General features: G+C 43.0%; 1 protein-coding gene across 1 annotated transcript; it reads left to right on the top strand.

Moving 5' to 3' along the window:
* Positions 1–670: 670 nt before the first annotated feature.
* On the top strand, positions 671–25789 carry LOC132387990 (uncharacterized). The gene is made up of 7 exons (XM_059960325.1): positions 671–776; positions 5691–5863; positions 9106–9197; positions 11030–11196; positions 17461–17632; positions 17731–17796; positions 25428–25789. The coding sequence occupies exons 3-7, from the start codon at positions 9188–9190 to the stop codon at positions 25787–25789; spliced, it is 777 nt and encodes a 258-aa protein (XP_059816308.1). The 5' UTR covers positions 671–776; positions 5691–5863; positions 9106–9187.
* The last annotated feature ends 245 nt before the right edge of the window (positions 25790–26034 follow it).

Consider the following 26034-nt stretch of genomic DNA (forward strand, 5'->3'; position numbering starts at 1 on the left):
GTCACGGTCCCTCAGTGAGAGACATGGGCCTCGGGAGCAGATGTAACAGACAGATAGTGGGGTGGGGAGGATTTTGTGAGCAGTGAATGTAACGACTGTATTAACTCTGTGTTGTAATGAAGACGAAACTAATGAATGTGGGCATTACATTTCTGCAACTTTGTTCAGGCCGTCACAAACATCCTGTAACCAGTCAATAATTGTGCATAATTTAAAGTAACCAGAGAAAATGCTGGAAACGTTCAGCAAATCGGGCAGCATCTTGGACAGTGCCAGTCCTGATACTGGGTCTTCCACAGTTTCTCTTTCCACAAATCTAATCTGAGGAGACAAGTTTCCAGCACTAATATTTCAATTTTATATTAAAAACATTTTATTCCTGTTAGCCTACAGGAAACGTGATGACCAGTTGTGTTGGGCAAGACCTGATTTATCAAAAAGACCATGATAAATTGAATTCGGTTTAGTTGCAGGGGACAATGTGAAACGTATCCCCAGTATCTCGTGACTCACGCCCAGGTTTTCCAGCCCGATCATTGGTCCAGTCAGATGACCATCAAGTTCCCATTCTGCCATAAGTTGACGCAGTGTTAGTTTTTGAACTCTGATTGGCCGGAACACTGCATCATATTACAGGTAGCAAGGAGTCCTGGGAGAGTTGCTGTTTGAGCTGTAATCCTTGAAACTATTACTGTCGCTTCATTGTGAAGTTTTTTGCCTCAATATCAGTGTTTGTTACCTAAGAATGGCAGAGGATTTATTGAATGCAGCCTGAGGTAAGGTAAAGGCAAACATTACAATTTTAGTTTCAACGTTATAAAATAACTATGTGTTAATTTTATATCAAGACACTTTACAAGAGAATGTCAGGGTAGCACTCTGTCAACTGAAGTTTAATTGAAGTTGGATAACCCAACAAGTCAATGATCCAAAAGACAACAGTAAATCAATAAGAAAATAATTTCAAAAGGAAATTAGAATGGCCGAGTCAAAGTCCTAACGCTAATCCCATTGGAATATTTTGGGATGGCCTGAAGCAGCAGTTCCGTCGAGGAATCTCACCAACATCCCAGAGTTGAAGCAGTTTTGTAAGTCGGAATGACATAAAATTCTTCCAAGCCGATGTGCAGGAAGATCAACATTTAACGGAAGCATATGGTTGAAGTTATTGCTGTACGGGGGATTGGGGGCGCGGCGGAGTGGGGGGGGGGAGGTCACATCAATTAATGAAAGCCAAGGTTCACAGACTTATTTTGAACAAGTACATGCAATATTGAATGATGTTAACATTGTCATAACGAGACTCACAGCGTTTGAAATTGACCCTGTTTACATTTTCGGTCACTTTTGGAGAGCCGCTTTCTGCATTGCCAGGATAACAGCCCATGTGACCGGTACGGAGTGGTAAACATTTTTATCGCACTCTCGTCACCGTTGCTCAGTGAGAGTTAGTGGCGTCAGGAGCAGATGTAACAGACTGATAAAGGGGTGGTGGTGATGCTGTGAGCATTGACTGCGTGTACTGAATTATTCCTGTGTTGGAATGAAGAGAAAATTATTGATGATCCCTTTTCCCATCTGGTTCCATCTGCTTATTCCCCGCGCATTTTGTTTAAACTTTGTCCAGCCTGTATCCTACAGTCTGTATCGCATCAATGACAGTCTGTATCGCATCAATAATTACAATTTTAGGTTCAACGTTACAAAATGGCGAAGTGTTAATCTTGACAGCATTTAAAGTGAGTCTGTTATTTAATTTATTTCTTTCAGTTTTGGGGAGCTACTTTCTCTGTTGCCAGGGTAACAGCCCATGTGACTTGCAGGGAGTGGTGCTCATTTTTATCGCTCTCTGGTCACGGTCCCTCAGTGAGAGACAGCGGCCTCGGGAGCAGATGTGACAGTCAGATAGTGGGGTGGGGAGGATTTTGAGCACTGACTGTATTGACTGTATTATCCCTGTGTTGGAATGAAGACAAAGACAAAGCACTCCCGGGGTCAGACACAGAGTGATTATTCCTCTACACGGTCCCATCAAACACTCCCGGTGTCAGACAGAGTGAATCTCAATCCACACCGTCCCAACACACACTCCCGGGGTCAGACACAGAGTGATTATTCCTCTAGACGGTCCCATCAAACACTCCCGGGTTCAGACACAGAGTGATTATTCCTCTACACGGTCCCATCAAACACTCCCGGTGTCAGACAGAGTGAATCTCAATCCACACCGTCCCAACACACACTCCCGAGATCAGACACAGAGTGATTATTCCTCTACACGGTACCATCAAACACTCCCGTGGTCAGACACAAAGTGACAATGCGGGACTTACATTTGTGCGACTTTGTTCAGGCCGTCACAAACATCTTGTAATCAGTCAATAGTTGTGCATCAATTAAAGTAAAAAGAGAGAACATTGGACACGTTCAGCAGATCGGGCAGCATCTTGGACAGTGCCAGTCCTGATACTGGGTCTTCCACAGTTTCTCTTCCCTCAGATCTAATCTGAAGAAACGAGTTTCCAGCACTATCATTTCAATTTTATATTAAAAGCCTTTTATTCCTGTTAGCCTACAGGAAATTGATGGCCGATTGTGCTGGGCCAGACCTCTTTAAACTATAAGATAATGATAAATTGTGTTCAGTTTAGCTGCCGGAGACAATGTGAAACGTACCCCGGTATCTGGTGACTCACTCCCATGTTTTCCAGCCCGATCATTGGTCCAGTCAGATGATAATCAGGTTCCTGTTCGGCCATAGGTTGATTGAGTGTTAGTTTCTGAACTCTGATCGGCCGAAACACTGCATCGTTATACCGGTAACAAAGGAGTCCCAGAGTTGAGGTTTGGGCTGTAATTCTTAGAACTTATACAGATGGGACACGATGTTCCTCCTTCCAAATGATTCAGAGGTCTCGGGCATCTGGACATTGGCTGTGGGTATATCCCTGAATACACCACTTGCTGTGAGATGTGTGGACGATGTGCGAGGCTTCTGGCGTCTGTAAGTGACAGGTTCATCTCTGTGACCCTGTGAGGTTGGGTCATAGGATATCATAGTTTTAGATCAAGTAAAATGGACCCGGGGGTCAACTTGACCAGGCTTATAAGGTGTTGAGTGAGTATTTCTGGTCTGTGGGTTCATTTTTCAAACCGTGTTTGTAAATTCCCCCTTACTGTCACACGTCTGCCAGACAGTGGAAATCTAACAGAAACTCAAGATGCTGGAGATCTGCAGTAAAAACTGAAAATGTTTGAAGTTAATTGTGACGAAAGGTGTAAACCTGAATCGTCAATTTTTTTTCCTCTCCCCACAGTTGTTCCTTACCTGCTGAGTGTTCCTGGTAATTCCAGTTTCCTTTTATTACATTCACCCTGGACTGGTTTATATTTCCTGAAATGGACCTGATTTAACCTGGGAATGGAAATGGCACTAACTTGTTCTGGTATCCATTTGCCTGTTGTTCCTGGGAAACTGTTCAGTGAAGTTGTTGCTAACAAGGTTCACATGAATAATCTCAGGAATGATCGGCTTTATGTTTGAGGAGCATTTGATGGTTTTGCACCTATGGGCAATGGAGTTCAGAGGGACGGTAGGGGAGGTGGGGCGCATGTATGGTTAAGTAAACCTACCGAATGCTGAAAGGCCTGGATACAGTGGACATGGAGATGATGCTTCCGTTAGACAGAGAGTCTGTGATCTGACAGCACAGTCTCAGAATAAAGAAGCCTACCTTTAAAATTGTGTTGACAGAAAGGCAGACAGACAGACAGACAGACTTTACTGATCCCAAGGGAAATTAAGTTTCGTTACCGTTGCACCAACCAAGGATAGAGTAGAAATATAGCAAAATAAAACCAGAAATAATTAAATAATAGTAAGTAAATTATGCCAGTGGAAATAAGTCCAGGACAAGACTGTTGGCTTAGAGTATTTGACACTCCAAGGGAGGACTGTAAAGTTTGATGGCCACAGGTAGGAACGACTTCCTATGACGCTCAGTGTTGCATCTCGGTGGAATGAGTCTCTGGCTGAATGTACTCCTGTGCCTAACCAGTGCGTTATGGAGTGGATGGGCGTCATTGTTCAAGATGGCATGCAACTTGGACAGCATCCTCTTTTCAGACACCACTGTCAGAGAGTCCGGTTCCACCCCCACAACATCACTGGCCTTACGAATGAGTTTATTGATTCTGTTGGTGTCTGCTACCCTCAGCCTGCTGCCCCAGCTCACAACAGCAAACATGATAGCACTGGCCTCCACAGCCTCGTAGAGCAACATCAGCATCGTCCGGCAGATGCTAAAGGGCGTCAGTTTCCTGAGGAAATAGAGACTGCTCTGACCCTTCTTGTAGACAGCCTCAGTGTATTTTCACCAGTCCAGTTTATTATCAATTCGTATCCCCAGGTACTTATAATCCTCCACCATGTCCACACTGACTCTTTGGATGGTAACAGGGTTCACCGGTGCCTTGACGCTCCTCAGGTCTACGACCAGCTCCTTAGGTTTTTTTTCACAGTAAGCTGCAGATGATTCTGTACGCACCAGGTGAGAAAGTTTCCCACCGTAGCCTTGTGCTCAGCCTCACCTCCCTTGTTGATGCATCCAACTATGGCAGAGTCATCAGAAAACTTCTGAAGATTGCAAGACTCTGTGCTGTAGTTGAAGTCTGATCTGTAGATGGTGAAAAGAAAGGGAGACAGGACAGTCCCCTGTGGAGCCCCAGTGCTGCTAACCACTCTGTCTGACACACAGTGTTGCAAGCGCACGTACTGTGGTCTGCCAGTCAGGTAATCAATAATCCATGACACCAGGGAAGCATCCACCTGCATCACTGTCAGCTTCTCACCCAGCAGAGCAGGGCGGACGGTGTTGAACGCACTGGAGAAGTAAATAAACATGACCCTCACAGTGCTCTCCGGCTTGTCCAGGTGGTCATAGACACGGTTCTGCAGGTAGAAGAAGTCATCCTCAACTACTCGTCGGGGCTGGTAGGCGAACTGGAGGGGGTCTAAGTGTGGCCTAACCATAGGCCGGAGCTGCTCCAGAACAAGACTGTCCAGTGTCTTCATGATGTGGGAGGTGATGCCACCGGTCTGTAGTCATTGGAGCCACTGGGGCGCGGTGTCTTCGGTACAGGGACGAGGCAGGACGTCTTCCACAGCCCAGGGACCCTCTGGAGACTCAGGCTCAGGTTGAAGTACTCCGCATAGCTGGGGGGGGGGCAGGCTTTGAGCACCCTGGGCCTGACACCATCCGGGCCTGCAGCCTTGCTTGAGGAAAATCTCTTCAGCCAAAGGATGGCTGCTGTGTGGAAACTGTTGCCACAGAGGGTGGTGGAGGCTGACCTTTGCGTAGATTTATGGCAGATATTAATACGTCCGTGATTGCTCAGTAGCTTCAGGGTTGCAGGGTGATGGCAGGAATATGGTGTTGGACTAAATATCAAGTTTGAATGGTGGAGCAGACTCAATGGGCAGAATCATCGAATTCTCCTCCTACATCTTGTGTCGGACCACAGCTGAACGATGACTCCTTCGTATCCCATATCAGGCATTGGGAAGTGCGAGGGGCAATTTCAGATTTGTTCTTTGAGATCGTTATATTTGTCTTCAATAATTAAACTTCGATAAACGGAAATAGTTTTTTTCTCATTTGTATTGTTAATGTGCTTTATTATCTGTCTAGTTAAAGTTAGACCTGCGGTGAGTGATTTATTGGAAGAAAAACCCAACTGGAAGGAAACCACGACTGAAAACGAAGGGACAGCAACAAGTGAACCAGCCCGAAGACTGAGAGCATCAACTGGACAGAACCCTCCTGACTCAGAGTTTCCATTGATTCGGTCAGCAGAAAGTCTGGTGAGTCTCATTTAGTCAAACACTGGTCCTTTAGACATTACATATCTATACAAAGGAAGGTAGGAAGCAATTGGAATGAGACTGACTGTGCCAGTTATTCCTCTGTCAGACCCGGTTGCAATCACTCCAAGTGTGGTAATGTGTTCTCCGCAGCCCGGCTCTTTAAAGCCACTCACATGCCCTCGGTGTTTGCTCCTTTCAAGCTTTTGCGTGTTTTGAAGTAGTTTTTGGTCAGTTCTGAGTGGGGAGCGGAAATAAGAGGGGTTTGTTTATACTTACTGTCTTTCAGAAATGTAACTGCTTGAACTTAATTTGTGCGAATGACTAACCATATCCATTATCTTCTGAACCAAATTATCGATATACAAGACAAGTAGGAATAGGTGTAACCCCGGGAACATCACTAAGCACGGAAATCAAGTCCAAGAAACAGTTTCTCACCGTCAGCTTCTGCTTCCTAACAATCATTTGTTTGCAGACTCTGGGGCCCTGTAACAAACTCAATGTTAACAGCAAGATTAGACAGTATCTAATAACTTGTGCTTCCTGGGGGCAGGTCTGGCACATGTGACGCTCGCAAGGAAAACCTCAAGGAGGGCGATCAGCGGGAAAGGAAGAATGGACGAGGGAGTCGCGTAGGGTGCGGAAGTGTGGGGTTGGGGGTTTAGGGAAAGATATGTTTGTTGCTAGTATCCCGTTCGAGATGGCGAAAGTTACGGAGAATTGGGCGCTGGACGCAGAACCTGGTGGTGTGGTGGATGAGGACCAGAGGAAACCTCTCCCTTGTGGAGCCACGGGTGGATGGGCTGAGGGCAGACGCAAAATGGGCGGAATAAATGCGGATTAGGGCAGCATTGCTGGGGAAGAAAGGAAGAAGGACATCTCATTAGTTCTGGAATGAAAAGCCTCATCCTGAGAGCAGATGCGGCGGGGACAGAGGAACTGAGAGAAGGGATGGAATAGGTACAGTGCAGGTAGCTGAGAGAATCACTGAGTTTATACAAGATGTCAGTGGATATACGACCTCCTGAGATGAAGAAAGATAGTTCGAGAAAAGGGTTCGACGAGTCAGTAAATGGACTAAGTAAACTTGACAGCAGGCGCAGGAAGAAGCACCAATGCATTCGGCAGTGTTGTGTCAGAGGAGTTGGGAAGCGATACCGGTGCAGGCTTGGAACAAGGACTGTTCCACATTTTCGGCAGTGGGTAGGGGGTTAGGTCGAAGGTACATTGTGCTTATTGTAAATGTTATTGTGTAAAGGAGTGACATGACTTCACTTCTTTGGGCGTAGTTGAGATTGTACCTGTAATAAGGTGTAAAATCATGCTCCCCATACTAACACGGGTTATACAGACCAAAGAACAAACTGCCGGAGGAACTCAGTAGGTCGGGCAGCATCTGTGGAGGGAAATGGACCGTCAACATTTCGGGCCGAGACCCTCCCCCTCGACTGAGAATTGGCGGGAAATAGTCAGAGAAAAGAGGTGATGAGTGGGGATGGGGCAAGAGCTGGGGAGTGAGAGGTGGATCCAAGTGAGGGGAAGGTAGGAAGGTAGAAATAGTGACAAGGGTGGGGGGTGAGTGGTTGGGGCAACACGAGGCTGCAGAAGATGGAATTTAATTCCATAAACAAAGAGGTTAACTCAGTGATATATATCAACCATCTTATCCAATCTCTGTTCAGCCTGTATCCCACCACCTCAGTGATATATTTCGACCATCTTATTCAACCTCTGTCCAGCCTGTATACCTCCAGCTCAGTGATATATATCGACCATCTTGTTCAACCTCTGTCCAGCCTGTTCCCCACCACCTCAACGATATATATCAACCACCTTATTCAACCTCTGCCCAGTCTGTATCCCACCACCTCAGTGATATATATCGACCATCTTGTTCAACCTCTGTTCCGCCTGTAAATTATTATAAATGTCTTTGATTTCGCATTAGACATTTAGACCGAAACGTAACATAAAGATTTTTACTCATCGTGTATGTGAAGGATGAAATAAATCGATACGATTTTATTCAATCCAATTCAAACTTGCTAATCGTGCCACGTCCATCCATATACAAATCAGTGGCATGAATAATGAACCACAGAGGTCTCGACACTGACACACACACAATTGTTCCAAACTTCTTGCATAGATCTCTTGTTTTTCCAATTCCGTTGTTTTTTTTTTAGCTTCTTTGCATCACTCCTTTAAATAAGTTTCCTTATCTCTCCTTTCTACCTGCTTGAACCTTGTGTTCATTTGGAAGTATTCATTTCCATCTCCGTTGACCGTCACTCCCCTTCATTGCTCAGCTTCCGGAGAAATCCATTTTGCTTTCCAGGTCTTCGTACTGTTTGCAATAGTTTTCGTTGGCACCTCTTCTATAAAGCTCCTTACTTCTATCCATAGCTCTTCTGGCTTTCTCTCTACCAGCTTTAATCCATGAATCTGTTCTTCACCTCTGTGGCATATTCCTGAGGGACACTGTCAACGTCAAACTTCTCTGGTGCGTTGGTTTTCCTGGTGCTCTTCAGTTTCATTCTGAATATTGTCACAAACAGCTCATGGTCTGAGATTGATGTAGAACAGAGGGAGTGAAAAGATTCAGTGCACAGATCGCTCAATGCAGCAACACGGGGTGGTGTGGAAAGAGTTTACCATGCCATTCTTCAACAGTCAGGGTACTGAGTGCAGGAGTTGGGACATTATTTTATTTTATTTTTTACTCAGATACAGCGAGCCGCTCTGCCCAATAAGTCCTCCAATCTGACGCTAGTCTTGTCACAGGACAATTTGCAATGACAAACTAACCAGCCCACTGGTACCTCTTAAGACTATGGGGGGTGGGGACAGCCAGATCACCCGGAGGAAACACATGCGATCACCTTGAGAACCTGCAAACTTATACAGGCAGCGGAGAGAATTTCAACCAGGCAGTTCCAACTGTAAAAAGTTGTGTTAACCGCTATGGAGCCGTTGTCCAAGGCATTGGTGATAGTGTGTTTGTAGTAGAAAGTATAGTTCTAGCCGCTGTGTATTTGAAAAGGCATGGTTAAAGTGGAAAGAGTACGGAGATTTGTGAGCGTGTTGTCAGGGCCAGAAGGCCTCAGTCCTGGGGAGAGGATGCCACTCTATGTCTTTACTCCCGGGAATGTAGGAGACTGAGCAGCGACCTAACAAAAGTGTTTCAGATTTGAAGGACAGAGTAACTGAATCATACTCTTTTTGTTTGTGTAATTCAGATTATTGCCAGCAGGAGGTGCTTAATTCCACCCGGACGGCAGACAAGCAGACAACAATCAACCAACCCCAGTCAGAGTCAGAATGGACACAGGTATGCTCACTGGGCTCTTTCTCATTAAAACTCTGTCCTTACGGTACACGTGTAGTCAAATCATCAATAATTCTGAGGGAACAAAGAATTGGGCAATAAAGGGGCACTGCAAAACTGCCATCATTGATTCTACTGGTAAAGTGACCTTGAGCACTGGAACAATTTACGAGCTCCTGTGCAGGGGCCTAACAGCGGGAATGGTCGAATCACTCCGCTCACCATACAAATCTTCGCTTGAGTGAATGGGAAGGAGCTTCTGAAAATACAGTGGATGTGAATGAAACTCAGATAGGAATACAAGAGCGGGCAATGTAACAGTCCAGGGACCAGACAGAATCTCTGTCAGTACTTGGTACAATCCTGATGTGGGAAATGCTTCCGACAGCCAGTGAGAGAAACAGATGTTGTTTTATCTTTTGGAAGGTCAGTGGTGAAATCTCCCTGGATTTTCGGGTTTTTGCTCAGTGGAGAAGAGGGGAGTTTCCTGGTATCTGTTTTCTGTGGCCGAGTAACGGAACGTTATACTGTGGGAGAACAGGCTGGGTGCTAGAGACAGTGAACAGGAGAAATTTTAAACAGAAAATCGAATGGGCTACCGAGACAATGAATGTCCCTGGCGAATAAGATTAAAGTAAAACAAGAGACTAAGTAGAAAGGGCAACGCACAAAATGGTGGAGGAGCTCAGCAGGTCAGGCAGCATCTATAGAGGGAAATGAACAATCAACGTTGCGGGTTGAGGAATCTTCATCAGAGACTTTGTACATTGATTTCAATGTTGTCTTGGTCACATAAAATAGAGTCAGGATTGGAGGATCACTCTTCTGGGTGATGGTCTGTGACCAGTATTCTCTGCAAGGATCACTGGGTCGCTATGCGTCGTGTGTGATGTAAATAACTTAATAATAAACTATGTGTTACTCAAAATGATAATATAGAAAGAATAACATTGGTGGACTGATTCGTCGATTTACAGACTCGGCCGAGTTGTGTAAATTTTCGACTGTTGTCAAAATATTCAGCATCCAATTAGAGATATGAACAGATAGTCACCAAGTGCAGTTAATTCGGGCAAATGTAAGGAGTTGCACCTTGGGAGGTCAAGTTCGCGAGCAATGTGCGCAGCGAATGCTGGGAACGTTAGGAAAGCTGGTGTACGGACGGGTGTTGTGATGGAGGTGCACAGCTCCCTGAAAGTGGCAATGCAATTCACAGCGTGCTAACGACAAGTTGATGTGTGAGTCTGTATTTTTTCCAAAGCTGTGCTGGAACTGGATGAACTTTGGTTAAGAGACCATCTCAGTATTGTGCACAAGTCTGGTAGCCATATCACGAGGATGATGTGGAGGCTCTGGCGAGGGTGCAGACGAGTTCACCACGATCACAGAAGATACTCGGTTACCCAAATTAGAGAATATTGGCTTCCGGGAGAGGTTGATCAAGCTTGGATTGCTTTCTCTGGAGTGACGGAGACTGAGGCCTCAATCTCAGAGAATTCATAAACTTATGAAAGACATGGCACAGTTCGATAGTCTGTGACTTGGTGCAAATATCAAGTACTGGAGTGAATAGATTTAAGATTAGGGGGTAAAGTTTAAAGGGGATTTAGGATGCAGTTTTTTTTTACAGAGAGTGATCGGTGTCTGGAATGAGCTGCCGAGGGAGGGACTGGAAACAGATACTCAGCAGCATCTGAGAGGCGTTTGAACTCATGAATAGGCCGGGAACGGAGGGACATTCACCAGGTTCCTGAAGATGGGATTGTTTTAAATTGGCATCATGTCTGCATACACATGGTACATTCTACTATTTTATGTTCTATGATTGACTACAGATCTGAACTCCACCATCTCCGCCTTTCTGTCAAATTGTGAGGATCACCAACTGTTCCGGTTGACGAGATTCTACAAGGAGCGACTGGAGCAGGCGATTGAGGAGGGTGTGGAGGGAGTCAGCTTCATGTTAATGGGCGAGGATCACTTCTCCGGGCCAGAGTATCACGTAAGTGTAAGGAACATAGACTAAGTGTAAATTCTACTGAATCTATCACAGACCGACAGAACGGTGTAATGGCATCTCTGGGCAGTGAAAATCCTGTAATCTTTGTGGTCAACATCAAGAAAAGATTTTTCGTTTTCAGAAACCCTGAACTTTCATTAACCAATACAAGCCTCTGTCCATATTTCTGAACACATTCACTTTTAGACAGGTTAGGATACAGGCAATGATTGAGAGGTGAATCTAGTGATGTGACACTTGCCGGACATTGCAAGTGGACAGAGAACCACTCTACACCACTCAGTCTGACATCACATCATGTTCCCAATTTTCGACCTTAATGGCCATCACCAGACTCTCTTGATTACCCTCGGGTTTCCCAAAAGTCGAATATATAGTGACTTAATTATCAGCTAATTTCTCGAGTCTACCTTCAACCCCATCGTCAATTGAACAGGCAGTACTGAATATCGTCTCTCTTTTCAATTGCTGACCCTCTTGCATTTGATCAAGTATCCCAACATGCCTCAGGGTTCAGTTACCTTCTGTTTCTTGTGACTGTTCCATTTGGAGTTTATAATTACCACAACACAGAGAACTGCAAAATAATACAATTAGAAATATTCCAAGCTTCTGCAGCTGACACTGAATTGCCGAGAAACACCTTTATAATGATCCTCATGTTACTGGGACACACTCACCATATTGCTCTCCAGAATGAATTTTAGTGAAGAGCCAAACATTATCCCTAACCCTAACAATCCACAGGAGACAGCTGACAATTTCAATCCAAACTTCCTTCGCTGAATTACTGCCATTTGACTTTGGTCTTTCACACATGCATAAACGCCCTGAAATCGTGTAGCTCCTCACTGTCAATTCCTGGCTGTAGGCTGACACTGGACCCTCATGGAGCCTGGCATTGATGTGTGAACATGCTGTGGTTCAGCAGGGAGTAGCCAGGAGAAAATCAATAGTCACCCTGTCATAGTTTGACCTAGTCATAGTCATCGAAATCTGCAGTGCAGCAACAGGCTCTTCAGCTCATCAAGTTCGCACTGACATATTATATGTCGAATCCCAGTCATCTGCACACCGCCAAGAGACATCCATACCCCTCCCATTTATGTACATATCCAAATTGTTTTTAAATGTTCAAATTGAATGCACATATACCATACCGATGGCAGCTCCTTCCGCACTCTCGGTAAACTCTGAGTGAAGAAGTTCCCCCTCATGTTCCCTTTCATCTTTCATCTTAGATATGAGGTTGTTTTGGCAAGTAAAGTGAAAGTAAATCCGAAGGGTTTCTACAGTTATATTAATAGCAAATAACTAGTGAGGGATAAAATTGGTCCCTTAGAGAATCAGAGTGGACAGCTATGCGTGGAGCTGAAAGAGATGGGGGAGATTTTGAACAATTTCTTTTCTTCAGTATTCACTGAGGAGACGGATATTGAATTATGTAAGGTAAGGGAAACAAGTAGGGAAGTTATGGAAATATGACAATTAAAGAGGAGGAAGTACTGGAGCTTTTAAGAAATATAAAAGTGGACAAATTCCCGGGTCCTGACAGGATATTCCCTAGGACCTTGAGGGAAGTTAGTGTAGAAATAGCAGGGGCTCTGACAGAATTATTTCAAATGTCATTAGAAAAGGGGATGCTGCCGGAGGGTTGGCGTATTGCTCATGTGGTTCCATTGTTTAAAAAGGGCTTTAAATAAACCTAACAATTAAAGGTCTGTCAGTTTGACGTCAGTGGTGGGTAAATTAAATTAAAGTATTCTTAGAGATGGTATATATAATTATCTGGATGGACAGGGTCTGATTAGGAACAGACAGCATGGATTTGTGCGTGGACGGTCATGTTTGACAAATATTTTGAATTTTTTGAAGAGTTTACGAGGAAAGTTGACGAGGGTAATGCAGCGGATGTTGTCTATATGGACTTCAGTAAGGCCTTTGAGAAGGTTCCGCACAGAAGTTTAGTTCGGAGGGTTCAATCGTTAGGTATTAATATTCAAGTAGTAAAATGGATTCAACAGTGGCTGGATTGGAGATGCCAGAGAGTAGTGGTGGATAACTGTTTGTCAGGTTGGAGGCCGGTGACTAATGGTGTACTTCAGGGATCTGCATTGGGTCCAATGTTGTTTGTCATGTACATTAATGATCTGGATGATGGGGTAGTAAATTGGATTAGTAAGTATGCAGATAATACTAAGGTACATGGCATTGTGGATAATGAAGTAGGTTTTCAAAGCTAGAAGAAAGATTTAGGCCAGTTAGAAGAGTGGGCTGAATGATGGCAGATGGAGTTTAATGCTGATAAGTGTGAGGTGCTACATTTTGGTAGGAATAATCCAAATAGGACAGGCATGGTAAATGGTAGGACATTGAAGAATGCAGTAGAGCAGAGTGATCTGGGAATAATGGTGCATAGTTCTCTGAAGGTGGAATCTCATGTGGGTAGGGTGGTGCAGATAGCTTTTAGTATGCTGGCCTTTATAAATAAGACCATTGAGTATAGGAGTTGGGATGTAATGTAAAAAATTGTACAAGGCATTGGTAAGGCCGAATTTGGTGTATTGTGTAGAGTTCTGGTCACCGAATTATAGGAAAGATGTCAACAAAATAGAGAGAGTACAGAGGAAATTTACTGGAATGTTACCTGGTTTTCAGCACCCAAGTTACAGAGAAAGGTTTAACAGGAGAGGTCTTTATTCTTTGGAGCGTAGGAGGTTGAGAGGGGACTTGATAGAGGTATTTAAAATTATGAGTGGGATAGATAGAGTTGACGTGGATTGGCTTTATTCATTGAGTTTAGGGAAGATTCAAACAAGAGGATATGAGTTGAGAGTTAGTGGGCAAAAGTTTAGGGGTAACAAGAGGGGAAATCTCTGTACTCAGAGAGTGGTAGTTGTGTGGAACGAGCCTCCTGTAGAAGTAGTAGAGGCAGGTTAAGTATTGTCGTTTAAAGTAAAATTGGATAGGAATTTGACAGGAAAGGAATGGAGGGTTATGGACTGAGTGCCGGCCAGTGGGACTGTGTGAGAGTAAGCGTTCGGCACGGACTAGAAGTGCCGAGATGGCCTGATTCCGTGCTGTAACTGTTATATGGTTATGTGGTTACTACAATGTCATGAATGCCAAGCGAATTAATCACCAATTAATCAATCACCATTAACCAAGCAAATAAGGGATTGATCCATCGATCCATGAGGGATCGTGTCAATGGCCTTGCTGAAGACAACATCCACTGACATTCAATTGTTGTCATTACTTGTTTGGGAACTTGCTTGAGAACTTCTTGGAGACACTGTAAGATTGGCTGGACAGGATCTACCAGGATCAGATCGGTGTTCACTATGCCTGATCAATCCTTGTCCGTCCATATACTCATACCCAGTTCTTTACAATACCTGTCAATAACTTTATCACCACTTGTTTCAGGCTCACAGACCTGTAATTTCCTTGTTTTATTCTTACATCCTTTTCAAACTGCAAATCAACTTTCGCTACCATCCAATACCAACACATCTAACATTTTAAATATCTTTACTGGATCACCTGCAATCTCTGACCTAGCCACAAAAAAGGTATGAAGGAAACCCTGGGGTCTTACCCTCACTAATCTGCTTCAAGACACCAAACATCTCCTCCTCTGTACTTTGCATAGAGTCTATGATCTCACTGCTATTTTGCCTCACTGTAAATACTCTGTATGCCTCCTCAGTAAATATAAATGCAAATGAATCAATTTAAAATCTACCACACCGTGTTCAGCTTCGTGCATAAAGGCCCACTCTGAACATCAACAGGACAAGTTTTATCCATTGGTATGCAATTGTTCTAAATATATTTGATGAAGAGTTTGGTGTTCTCTTTTTTCTTGTCTGCTAAAGCAAACTCATGCCATACTCTATCCCTCCTGATTTCCTCCTTTTGTAACTCTTGCATATCCTGTACTCATGAAATTGATCCTTCGACCTTGTACTGGCCATGCGCTCAGGGCGTCAATATCTCTCAAAACTTGAGGTTCCCTAAACATCTTACCCTTGCCTTTTCTTCTTTCAGGAACATTCAAACTCTGTGCTCTCAAAATTTCAGTTTTGGACGTCTCACACTTACCAGTCACATCTGTACCAGGAAACAACCAGTCCCAATCCACTTTCGTCAGATCCTTTCTGATGCCATTAAAATTGATCTTTCTCCAATTAAGAATCTTAACCTGAGGACCATAACTATCCTTTTCCATAATGATCATCAAACTATAGTTCCAAAGTGTTCCTATGCACACACATCTGTCACCTGCCCTGTCTTGTTCTTTAGTGGAATTCCAGTACGCACTGCCTAACGTTATGACCTCAATATATTGAGTACGGAAACTTCCCTGGATATCTTTGACCATCACGCTCCCATCCAGTCCTTAGAATATGGGTGACCCAGTCAATAAAAGGAAATCTAGAATTGTCTACCATGAAAACCTTGTGTTTTTTGCAACTGTCTATGAACTTTCAACAAATTTAATCCTCTAAATCCCATTGGCTATTCAGTGCTCTATAATATAATCCCATAATCATGGTTTTCCATTTCTTATCCGGTAGTTTCACCCATGGAGTCTCATTGGACCAGCTATGAAGTTTTTATTGTCCGAGTAATGTAGTGACATTTTTTTTCTGAATAGTTATGCCACCCCTCCTTCTGTAATCCCTTCCGCTCAATTGAATCGTGTCTAACGCAACGGAACCCTGGAAGACTGAGCTGCCAGTCCAGCAACTCTTCCAACCAAATCACATTATTGGTTACAATGCTGATTCAGGTAACTGATCCATGCTCTAAGCTCATCTGCCTTTCCTACAACACTCCTTGCATTGACATAATACGCATTTCAAATCGTTAGTTTTACCGTGAAACTAATCCTTTAGTTTCCAGACTTTGTATGTCAGCTTACCAACATCTTTCACACACAACCACTCAATTATCCACTCTAGTTCTTCATCCTCCTGCAACTCAAGTTTAACACATCTGCTTTCCCCATGCAGTGCTAATAAGCGGGTATCAGTCCCTCTCTTGTTCGGGTGGAAAACAATCATGTCTGTCCAGGTCCCATCTTCTTCAGAAAAGAGCCCAATCATCTAAACGTCTGAAGTCCTCGGTCATGCACCGTTTCATCAGCCACATGATAGACTCTATTCACGTCCTATTTGAGGTCTCGCTGGCACTTGATATGGGAAACAATCCTGAGAACACAACCATGGAGGTCCTGCCTTTAGCTTATTATCCAACTCCATGAACTTACTTTGCAGGATCTCAGCACTCTTCCTTCTCTTGTCATTGGTATCAACGTGGACCGAAATCTCTGGCTGCTCCCCACCGCCCTGAAAATGTTTCAATTTCGATGCGAGATATCCTGCTCTTGGCAATATACCATCTAGAATTCTTGTTCTCGTCAACAGAATCTCCAGTCTGTTCTCCTAGCCATTGAATTCCCCCTCTTAGTGCAGTCTGCTCTGCTCACCCCTTCCGAGTCACAAAGCCAAACTCAGAGCCAGAGACATAATCACCGTGGCTTTCCTCTGCGAGGCCATACCCCGAAACAGAAAGCCGTATACCTGTTACAGAGGAGTTTCCTGCAGTGGCTGTCTATCTCCTCTACCACTCCTGATGGTGTCCCAGTTACCTGTGTCCTGCGCCTTGGGTAGATCTCCCTCCCCGTACAGATTGTCAGTCAACCTCAGCTTCCTGAGTGATTCCGGGTTCATCCAGCTTCAGCTCCGATTCCTGAGCACAAACTGCAGGAAGCTGTAGCTGGATGCAATTCCAGAAGGTGCAGATGTCAGCGACACTGGAGGTCTCCCTGACGCCGCACCCAGTAGGAAGAGCATCCCACTATCCTGCCTGGCTTTCCCACTGTTCTAACAGTGAAAAAGAGAAGGGAAATTTACCCAAGATCTATCTAAATCCTCCGCCTCTCCTCACTGAATCCTCTCTGACACAAAGCCTCAATAACCTACTCTATCTCTGGCTCACTCACACTATGTCTGCTCCTTTTAATCCTTGCCAAATGGGTAAGTACTCTGCAATCTGTGGCGTTCAGAAAGTCATGACTGACCACGATAACTTCTTTTAAAATCTCTTTCCTGCAACAAACACTTCAATGGCTCTCAGTGATCTTTGTCCTGCAGAATGTGCTGGGTCAGTCCATGTTCATGGTAGATTTGTACCCATCCTTCCGCTCCTCAGTATATTCCACATTGTTCATTACAGAGCGTGACTGAGCTCGCTGAGAAGGGAAACCGAGCGGGCGCTTCCAAACTCCTCCTGGATCTGGTGATGGAGAAGGGCTCCGGGGCCCGGAGGGTGATGTGGGAATCCTTTCTGAAACTACATCACCATTTACCGAAGCTGAGCAGAATATTGAATGAAATACGGGAGCGAGGTACGGTGAACAATACACTGTGTGTTACAGATGTAAATGCTGATGAATTTACAGTATTACACGGAACAGACTTCATGCAGGTTAATCTGTTTGAACAGGTGATGGCCAGTTCGCCTACATGGACACTGAGCGGGGTTTATCTGAAGTGCCCGCGCATCTGAAAGGTAAGCGATGGAATGGAAATCTCAATGTCTTTACTTCACTCTGAGTGTCTGAATACGTGTCTTTAGAGGCCTGTTTAGAGACTGTCTGGATCTGGGAGACTTTTTTTTTGTTGTGGCTAGAGGACAAGAAGTGATTTGCAATTGTCACAACACCCGCCACCTTCCCAGTCTCGGGATCTTTACCCAGAGGCCTCTATGAGTTTTATAAACAGGCATTCCCGTCAGTCAGACAGAATCCTCGGCGTTCCCCTTACTGTAGGGGCGAAGTCTGAAGTCTGCTCCGCCATTCCATCATGGCTAATCTCGGATCCCACTCAACTCCATACACCTTCCGTCTCGCATTATCCACTGATGTCCTGACGTGTCAGGAACTTCTGCCTTAAAAATACCCATGGACGTGGCCTCCTTTGCAGTTTGTGGCAGATACTTCCAGAGATTCATGACTCACTGGTGCAAAAATCCTCCTTACCTGTTCTAAAGTATCACCCCTCAAATTTGAGGCTGTGCCCTCTAGTTCTGGATACAACCATCATGGGAAACATCCTCTCCATATCCACCCTATCTGGTCCTTTCAACATCTGTTAAGTTTCAAAGGGATTCCCTCGCATTCCTCAAAATTCCAGTGAGTACAGGCCCAAAGTTGCCAAAACGCAGCTCAAAAGTTAAGCCCTTCAATCCCAGAGTCGTCCTCCTGAATCTCCTCTGGACTGTCTTTAATGACAACACATCTATTCATAGATACGGGATACAAAACTGTTGACAATACTTCAAGTGCGGCCTGACTACAGTTTTGTAACGGCTCAGCATTTTCTCCTTGCGTTTATATTCGATTCCTTTTAAAATAAATGTCATTTCATTTTTCAAAGTTTTCATTGATTTCCAGTAAAAAAATATACAAATCAGAGGAGAAATTCAGCAAACATAACGCAAAGGAAATATAAAAAGCAATAAAGAAAAGTATATATTGTCAAAATCAAATATGTATAATGTTGCACTGTTTTATATATATATATATATATATATATATATATATTATAACAAAAAAACTCTACTTAACAGATCGTAAAAAAAAATTGGAAAATTTTATTTATATAAGGGGAGAAAATCCCGCTAAACTAAATAAAAACAAAAAAAAGGGAAAGAGAAAAGAAAAGAAAAGAAAAATTGGGCAGTCCATTTGAGCAAAAAAAATTAAAAAAAAGGAAAAAGAAAGAACATCCTTCCAATCTCCTCTGAACCTTCATGGATATGGATTTTCCCCAAAGAGAATAAAGAAAAATAAATAAATACATTAAATTGAATCATATGAAAATATTGAATAAAGGGTCGCCAAACTTGCTCAAAATTAAAAGATGTGTCAAAGGTCTGGCTACCAATTTTCTCCAAGCTTAAACATGAGATAATGGAGAAGAGCCGATTGAAAACAGTAGGCGGATTAGATTCTTTCCAGTGTAACAAGATAGTTCTCCTAGCTAGCAAAGTTGAAAAGGCTATCACATGTTGAGCAGAAGCAGATACTCTACCTACTTCCTCTGGGATAATCCCAAAAATTGCTATAAGTTAACTGGGCTGAACGTCCACAACTATAACTTTAAATACATCTAAAAATGTGTTCGATGTACATCTCTCCAAAAATTATGTAAGCTTACACAGGACCAGAACATATGAGTTAAAGTAGCCACCTCTACATTACATCTGTCACAAATAGGGCTTATATTAGGAAATACATGCGCCGATTTATCTTTATACATACTATGTACTATCTTAAACTGAATTGAGGAATGGTGTGCACAGATAGATGAATTATTAACTAGATAATAAATTTTACTCCATTGATCTTCTGAAAGTGATGGTTGAACCTTATCATTAGGCGACCAGTGAGCATTCATTAACTGTTTATGAATGATAGCTATTAATTTTTTCTGAAATGGTTTAAGCTGAAAAATAACGCAGGCCAAAATTGAGGAATAGGCCAAGGGATAATTCGGTAAAAACGCACATAAAAAATTCCTCACCTGTAAATATCTTTTAAAAAATGTGTATTAGAGATATCATATTTATCCATTAACTGGTAAAAAAGACATTAAACAATCCAGTAAGAACAAATCTTTAAAAGTTTTTATTCCCTTAGTTTTCCATGTTAAAAAAGTCTTATCCAGAAATGATGGTTTAAAAACATAGAATAAATATTAAGAGAAAGTAAAAAAATCATTTAATTTAAAAAACCTACGAAACTGAAACCAGATTTTTAAAGTATGTTTAACAATAGGGTTGAGAGTTTGTCTACATATTCTGGAGAACGAAAAGGTGGGGGAGCTCCTAACAAAGAAGCTAAAGAAAACTCCGTTACCGAATTTTCCTTCAAATGTAACCATGGAGGGTGATCCTATTTATCTGTATTATAAATCCAAAAAGTAACATAATGAATATTGATTGCCCAATAATAACATCTAAAATTTGTTAGGGCCAGTCCTCCATCTTTTTTTGATCTTTGCAATAAAAGTTTATTCACTCTAGAGCCTTTGTTATTCCAAACATAAAACAAGATCAGAGAATCTATTTTATCAGAAATTATTTTTGGAACGAAAGAGGGAACTGCTTGAAATATATATAAACATTTCGGTAAAATAACCATTTTTATAGCATTAATTGACCTATCAATGACATCGACATAAGCGACCATTTAGAAAGCGCATGTTGAGTATATTCAATGAGAGAGGAAAAATTATACTTATATAGGACTTTAAAATTCTAGTAATTGTGATATTAAGGTAGGTGAAATAATTTTTTAGCAATATTAAAAGGTATTTGATCATAATAATCAGAATAATTATTAAGAGGAAACGAATCACTTTTATGTAAATTAAGTTTATATCCAGAGAAACTACTAAATTCCATGAATATAGATAGCATAAAAGGAATAGATTTCCTAGGGTTTGAAATGTAAATTAATAACTCATCCGCATACAACGAAACCTTATGTAATTTACCCTGCACGGCATTAGAATCCCTAAGGGCAAGAGCAATTGGCTCTAAAACCAAATTATAACAATAAAGGACTAAGAGGACATCCCTGACGGGTTCCTCTATTTAATTTAAAGTAAGGAGACTTTTGAGTATTAGTTATAACCGCAGCCACTGGGGTATGGTAAATCAATTTAGTACAGGAAATATAGCTCGGACCAAAATTAAACCTCTTCAGAACTTGAAATAAATAAGGCCACTCCACCCTATCAAAGGCTTTCTCTGCAGTCAGAGTTAGAATACATTCATATTCTTTAACTGAGGGGGAATAAATGCAACGTTGCATCTGCTGCCTTTACCACAGACTCGATCTTTAAATTAATCTTCTGGGAATCTTGCTCGGGACTCCGAAGTCCCTCTGCACCTCTGATGCTTGGACCTTCTTCCCATTTAGATAATAGTCAGCTCCTTTTACCAAAATGCATTATCATACGTTTCCAACACTATATTCCATCTGCCACTTCTTAGCCCATTCTTCCAATTTGTCTCAGTCCTGTTGCAATCGCTCTACCGACTCCTCCACCTATCTTTGTATCATCAGCAAAGCTTTCCACAAATATATTAATTCCATCATCTAAATCATTGAAAAACAATCTGAAAGTCAGCGATCCCAATACTGATCCGTGTGGAACACCACCGGACACTGGCAGCCAACCAGAAAAGGCCCCTTTTATTCCCACTCGCTGTCTGCTGCCTGTCAGCAATTCCACTACACAAACCAGTACCTTTCCTGTGATGTCATAGATTTTTATCTGGTTAAGCAGACGCACGTGCGGCACCTTATCAAATATCTTCTGAAAATCCAAGTAAATGGCATCCACGGACTCTCCTTTGTCCACCCTGCTTCTTACTTCCACCGTGAATTCCAACAGAAACCATGACAACTTAACTTGTCTTTTGTCTCCAAGTGCCTCGAAACCTCAAACTTAATAAGAGACTCGAACTCTTTACCAATCGCTGAGGTTTGGCTAACTGGCCTATAATTTTCCCTCTTTTGCCTTCCTCACTTCCTAAAGAGTAGAGTGACAATAGCAATCTTCCAGTCCTCCGGGACCATGCCTGAATCAAGGGATGCTTCAAATATCATGACCTATCCATCCGTCATCACTTCAGCAACCTCTCTCAGGACTCTGGGATGTAGTTCATCTGACCCAGGTGACTTATCTATCGGAAGAGCGCTCAGTATGCCGAGAACTTTTTCTTTTGTAATAGCAATGGCACTCACTCCTACTGCCTGTCACTCGCAAACCAATGCATGCTGCTGGCGTCTTCCACAGTGAAGATACATGCAAAGTGCACATTAAGCTATTCTAACATTTGCTTGTCCACCATTACTCTCTCACCAACATCATTTTCCAATGTTCCAGTATGAACTCTCACCTCCCTTTTACTCTTCATATAAATGTAAAAAAGTGTTTATTATCCTGCTTTATATTACTGGTTTTTCTGCCCTCATGTTTAATCTATTCCCTTCTTTTAGCTTTTTTAGTTGCCTTTTGTTGGATGTTAAAAGTTTTCTATTCATCCAACTTTCCCTCACATTTGTTATCTTGTATGCTCTTTCCTTGGCTTGTATGCCATCCTTATCTTCCTTTGTCAATCTACACGTGCCACTTGTGAACTTCTTCCTCCATGGGCCATATCTGTCCTGCAACTTGTGACCTTTTCCCGGAAGCTTCAGCCATCTCTGCTGTGCCATCATCTTCACTAGTATCCTTCTCCAATCTACCTGGGAAAGCTTCCCTCTCATGCCTCTATAATTCAGTTTATTCCATTGCGATACTGATACGGTAAGTTACGCTTCTCCCTCTCAAACTGCAGTATGAATTCACTCATATTATGATCACTAACGCTTAAGTGTTATTTTGCATTAAACTCCCTCATTAGGACCAGGGTTATTACACAACACCTAATCAAAGATAGACTTTTCCTGAGTAGTCTCAAGCACAAGCTTCTCTAAAACACTAACTCATCGGTATTCAATAAATTCCCTCTCTTGCGATCCGACTCCTGAAGTTATTCCCTGTGCATATTAAAGTTCCCCATTACAATTACGTCATTACCTTTATCACACGCCTTTCCCAGCTCCCTTTGCAATCACAGCCCTACACCTTCGCTACTATTTGCAGGCCAATATAGGGTTCCCGTAAAGCTTTTTGTTTTAACCATTGCAGTTTCTTATCTCCGCCCACAAAGATTTAACATTCTCTGACACTATGTCACCTCTTTCTAAATATGTGATTCCATCATGAACCAACACAGCCTTACCACCACCGCCTATGCCTTCCTGCCTGGCCTTTCAATAAGATGTTTATTCTTTAACGTTAAGCTCCCAACTATGGCCATCTTTCAGGCACGACTCAGTGATGCCCACAACAATCTCTAACTGCGCCAAGAGTTTGTCCACCTTATTCCGAATGCTTTGTGCAGTTAAATACAATGTGTTTAGTCCTGCATCCCCGCCCTTTAGAATTTTGTCTATGTGGTACAATTTAAAACGTTGCTCTGTCTGTATTTAAATCCAATCATTGGCCTGTCCTTCCTTACATTCATGTTACACCCACTTGTAAAACTGCTGGTTCATCCACTGCTCTATTGTACTAGTTCCAATCCCCCGGCCATTTTAGGTTAAAACACTCCCAACAGCTCCAGTAAATCTGCCCGTAAGAATATTGGTCCTCATCGGATTCACGTGCAACACGACCCTTTTGTACAGGTCCTACCTACCCCGGAAGTGGTCCCAATTATCCAGAAATCTGAATCACTGCCCCCTGCTCCAAATCTTCAGCCACACCTTTTTCTGTCACCTCATTCTATTCCTATTGCCACTGTCTTGTGGCACAGTGAGCAATCCTGAGATCACTTATTACGGAGTCAGCAACAATAAATATATAAGTGAGGCAGTGTCTTTTAGAACAAATAAAACATTTATTAAACACTGAAAACAAACCCAAAAGTAAGCAAACAGCTAACGCAACTGGGGATCAACTGCTGTGCAGCAGAAAAAACAGTTCCTAAAGGAATAAAGCGAAAACAGTTCTTCATAGTAGTACTGCATAAGTTCAAAATGCTTACAGTCCATTAAAGGAGAGAGTCTTTTAGACGATATAAATTCTCTTTCACGTCGTGTTGCTGCAGTCCCAGTCGAACTATAATTTTGCCGGAGAATTTACGAAGATGAAAATGAAACGGCTTAAAGACACTGACCTATCCTTGACGAAACTGTGCACCAAACCCTTTCTGCTCTCAACGCAGGGGCTAACGTGGGCACAGCCAACAAATTCCTTCCAAATGAGGATCAAACAAGGTCAAACCTGTTTCACCGTCAAAGTCGACTTTCCTCGATCTTTTAACTCCCGAACTCCGATCTTCACTCTCCACTGATTTTTAACGGGCAGTATTATAAAGCAACTGCCGGCAATCACCTTTTAAACTTTAGGCATTAAATAAAACCCTACCTTTCAACCAAACTGCATCATAATATTGGACCACGCAATGGCATGTAGTCAAAATGGCAAATCCAGCCACGAACTGCCCCTCCTCACAGGGAGGGGTCCTCCTTTTATACCCTGTTTAAAAAAAACTGTCACGTGACCTCTACGGACGAGAAAATGACGTCACTCCACCATCATAAGACCATCACCTAGTCTCAGTATAGCTTCAGCACCACTGTCACGTGAGAAGTACACCACTGTCACGTGAGAAGTACAAGACACCCACGGGTACATAACACACTACTTTTGAGCTCCTGCTTCTCAGCTTTTTTCCTAACTCCCCGTGTTGTCTTCCCGATTCCTCACTTTTCTCTTCCTATATCGTTGGTACGAACGTTTGCCACGACTTCAGGCTGCTCAATCTCCATTTTCAGGATATTATGGGCACATCCAGAAACATTTCGGACAATGGCACCTGAGAGGCAAAGTCCCATCGGTGTCCACAGAATTGCCTGCCTGTCCTCCTGACTTCAGAGTTCCCCATTACCACTGCCATCCTCTTCAGCTTCCAGCTCTTCCGCACATCATCGGGGAATTGCCTGGGTTCATGTACCAGCTCCTCAGAGAATAAGAGACTGTAGACCAGTGTGGGGTGTGTCACATCGTGACTAGCTCAGCCTGGAAAAGGAAAATGAAATTATGTCCCTGTTCTGTGACTCAGTACTGACAGTTTAATCCTAAAGGAGTGTCGAGAACATGGGGTCCATTGTGAGAAAAGTAAAAGTCAGTAGAAGAAGTAAATGCCCCCCTCCCCCACTGTTACCCTCTGCAGGGTTGCTCAGTTCAGCAGAAGCTGAGCAGTGAAAGCAGTGAAACCACCCTCTCCACACAACACTCTCCTCTCCAGAATCATGTGTGCACTTGGTGCTCGCTGGAACACCGGAGAGTCGGCAAACTACCAACAGAGGGGAGAGTGGAGCCTTTAAGAGCGAATCTCAATCAGAGCTGAATTGTTTCCGGGCCAATGTTCACTTTCAGACACTATTATCTCTGATCTCCCGATTTCACTCAAACAATGTCTTTAACGAGTATTTTTTTTTATTAAAGAAAATATGTTGTATGCTCCATGTTCATCAGATCAGGCATTGACAACCTATTTCTGCCCATCCTAAGATGTTCGAAGGAGACACAAGCAGACTCTGCAGGCACAAACTGAAACACTGAGAGTGAACACGATCTTGATGAGGGAGAAGGTGAAGGTTTTCCAGCTGGTTGATCGATACGCTGAGCTCACGGTCATTTCTACTGTTCGAGATCGGAGACTGGTGGAACATGAGCTGCTGTCAAGAGGCAGAGACCATGAGGACTGGAAAGAAAAACATCTCCGTGGTAAGCTGGAAAAAATCCGGACTGATCAGTTATTCAAGAGGAGTTTTGTTCAGAAATTGAAAAGATCTGTCTTTGGAAACAAATCCGGGATATCCGCAGCAGTAGCCGGAGTCCCAGGGATCGGGAAAACAAAAGATTGTTTATGATTGGGCCACGGGGAAGATATACCAACAGTTCCAGTTTGTCTTCAGTTTCAAATTCCGGGATTTAAATGCCATTAACTGCAGAATAAACCTGAAAGAACTGATTCTGGATCAGTATCCTTACTTTGGGAATTTACTGAAAGAGGTCTGGAAGAACCCAGAGGGATTGTTGTTTATATTCGATAGTTTGGATGAATTCAAGGACACAATCAGTTTTGTTGATGGTCGGAGAGACACAGAAGCACAAT

This window comes from Hypanus sabinus, unplaced genomic scaffold, assembly GCF_030144855.1.
Source record: "Hypanus sabinus isolate sHypSab1 unplaced genomic scaffold, sHypSab1.hap1 scaffold_248, whole genome shotgun sequence".
Taxonomy (NCBI): domain Eukaryota; kingdom Metazoa; phylum Chordata; class Chondrichthyes; order Myliobatiformes; family Dasyatidae; genus Hypanus; species Hypanus sabinus.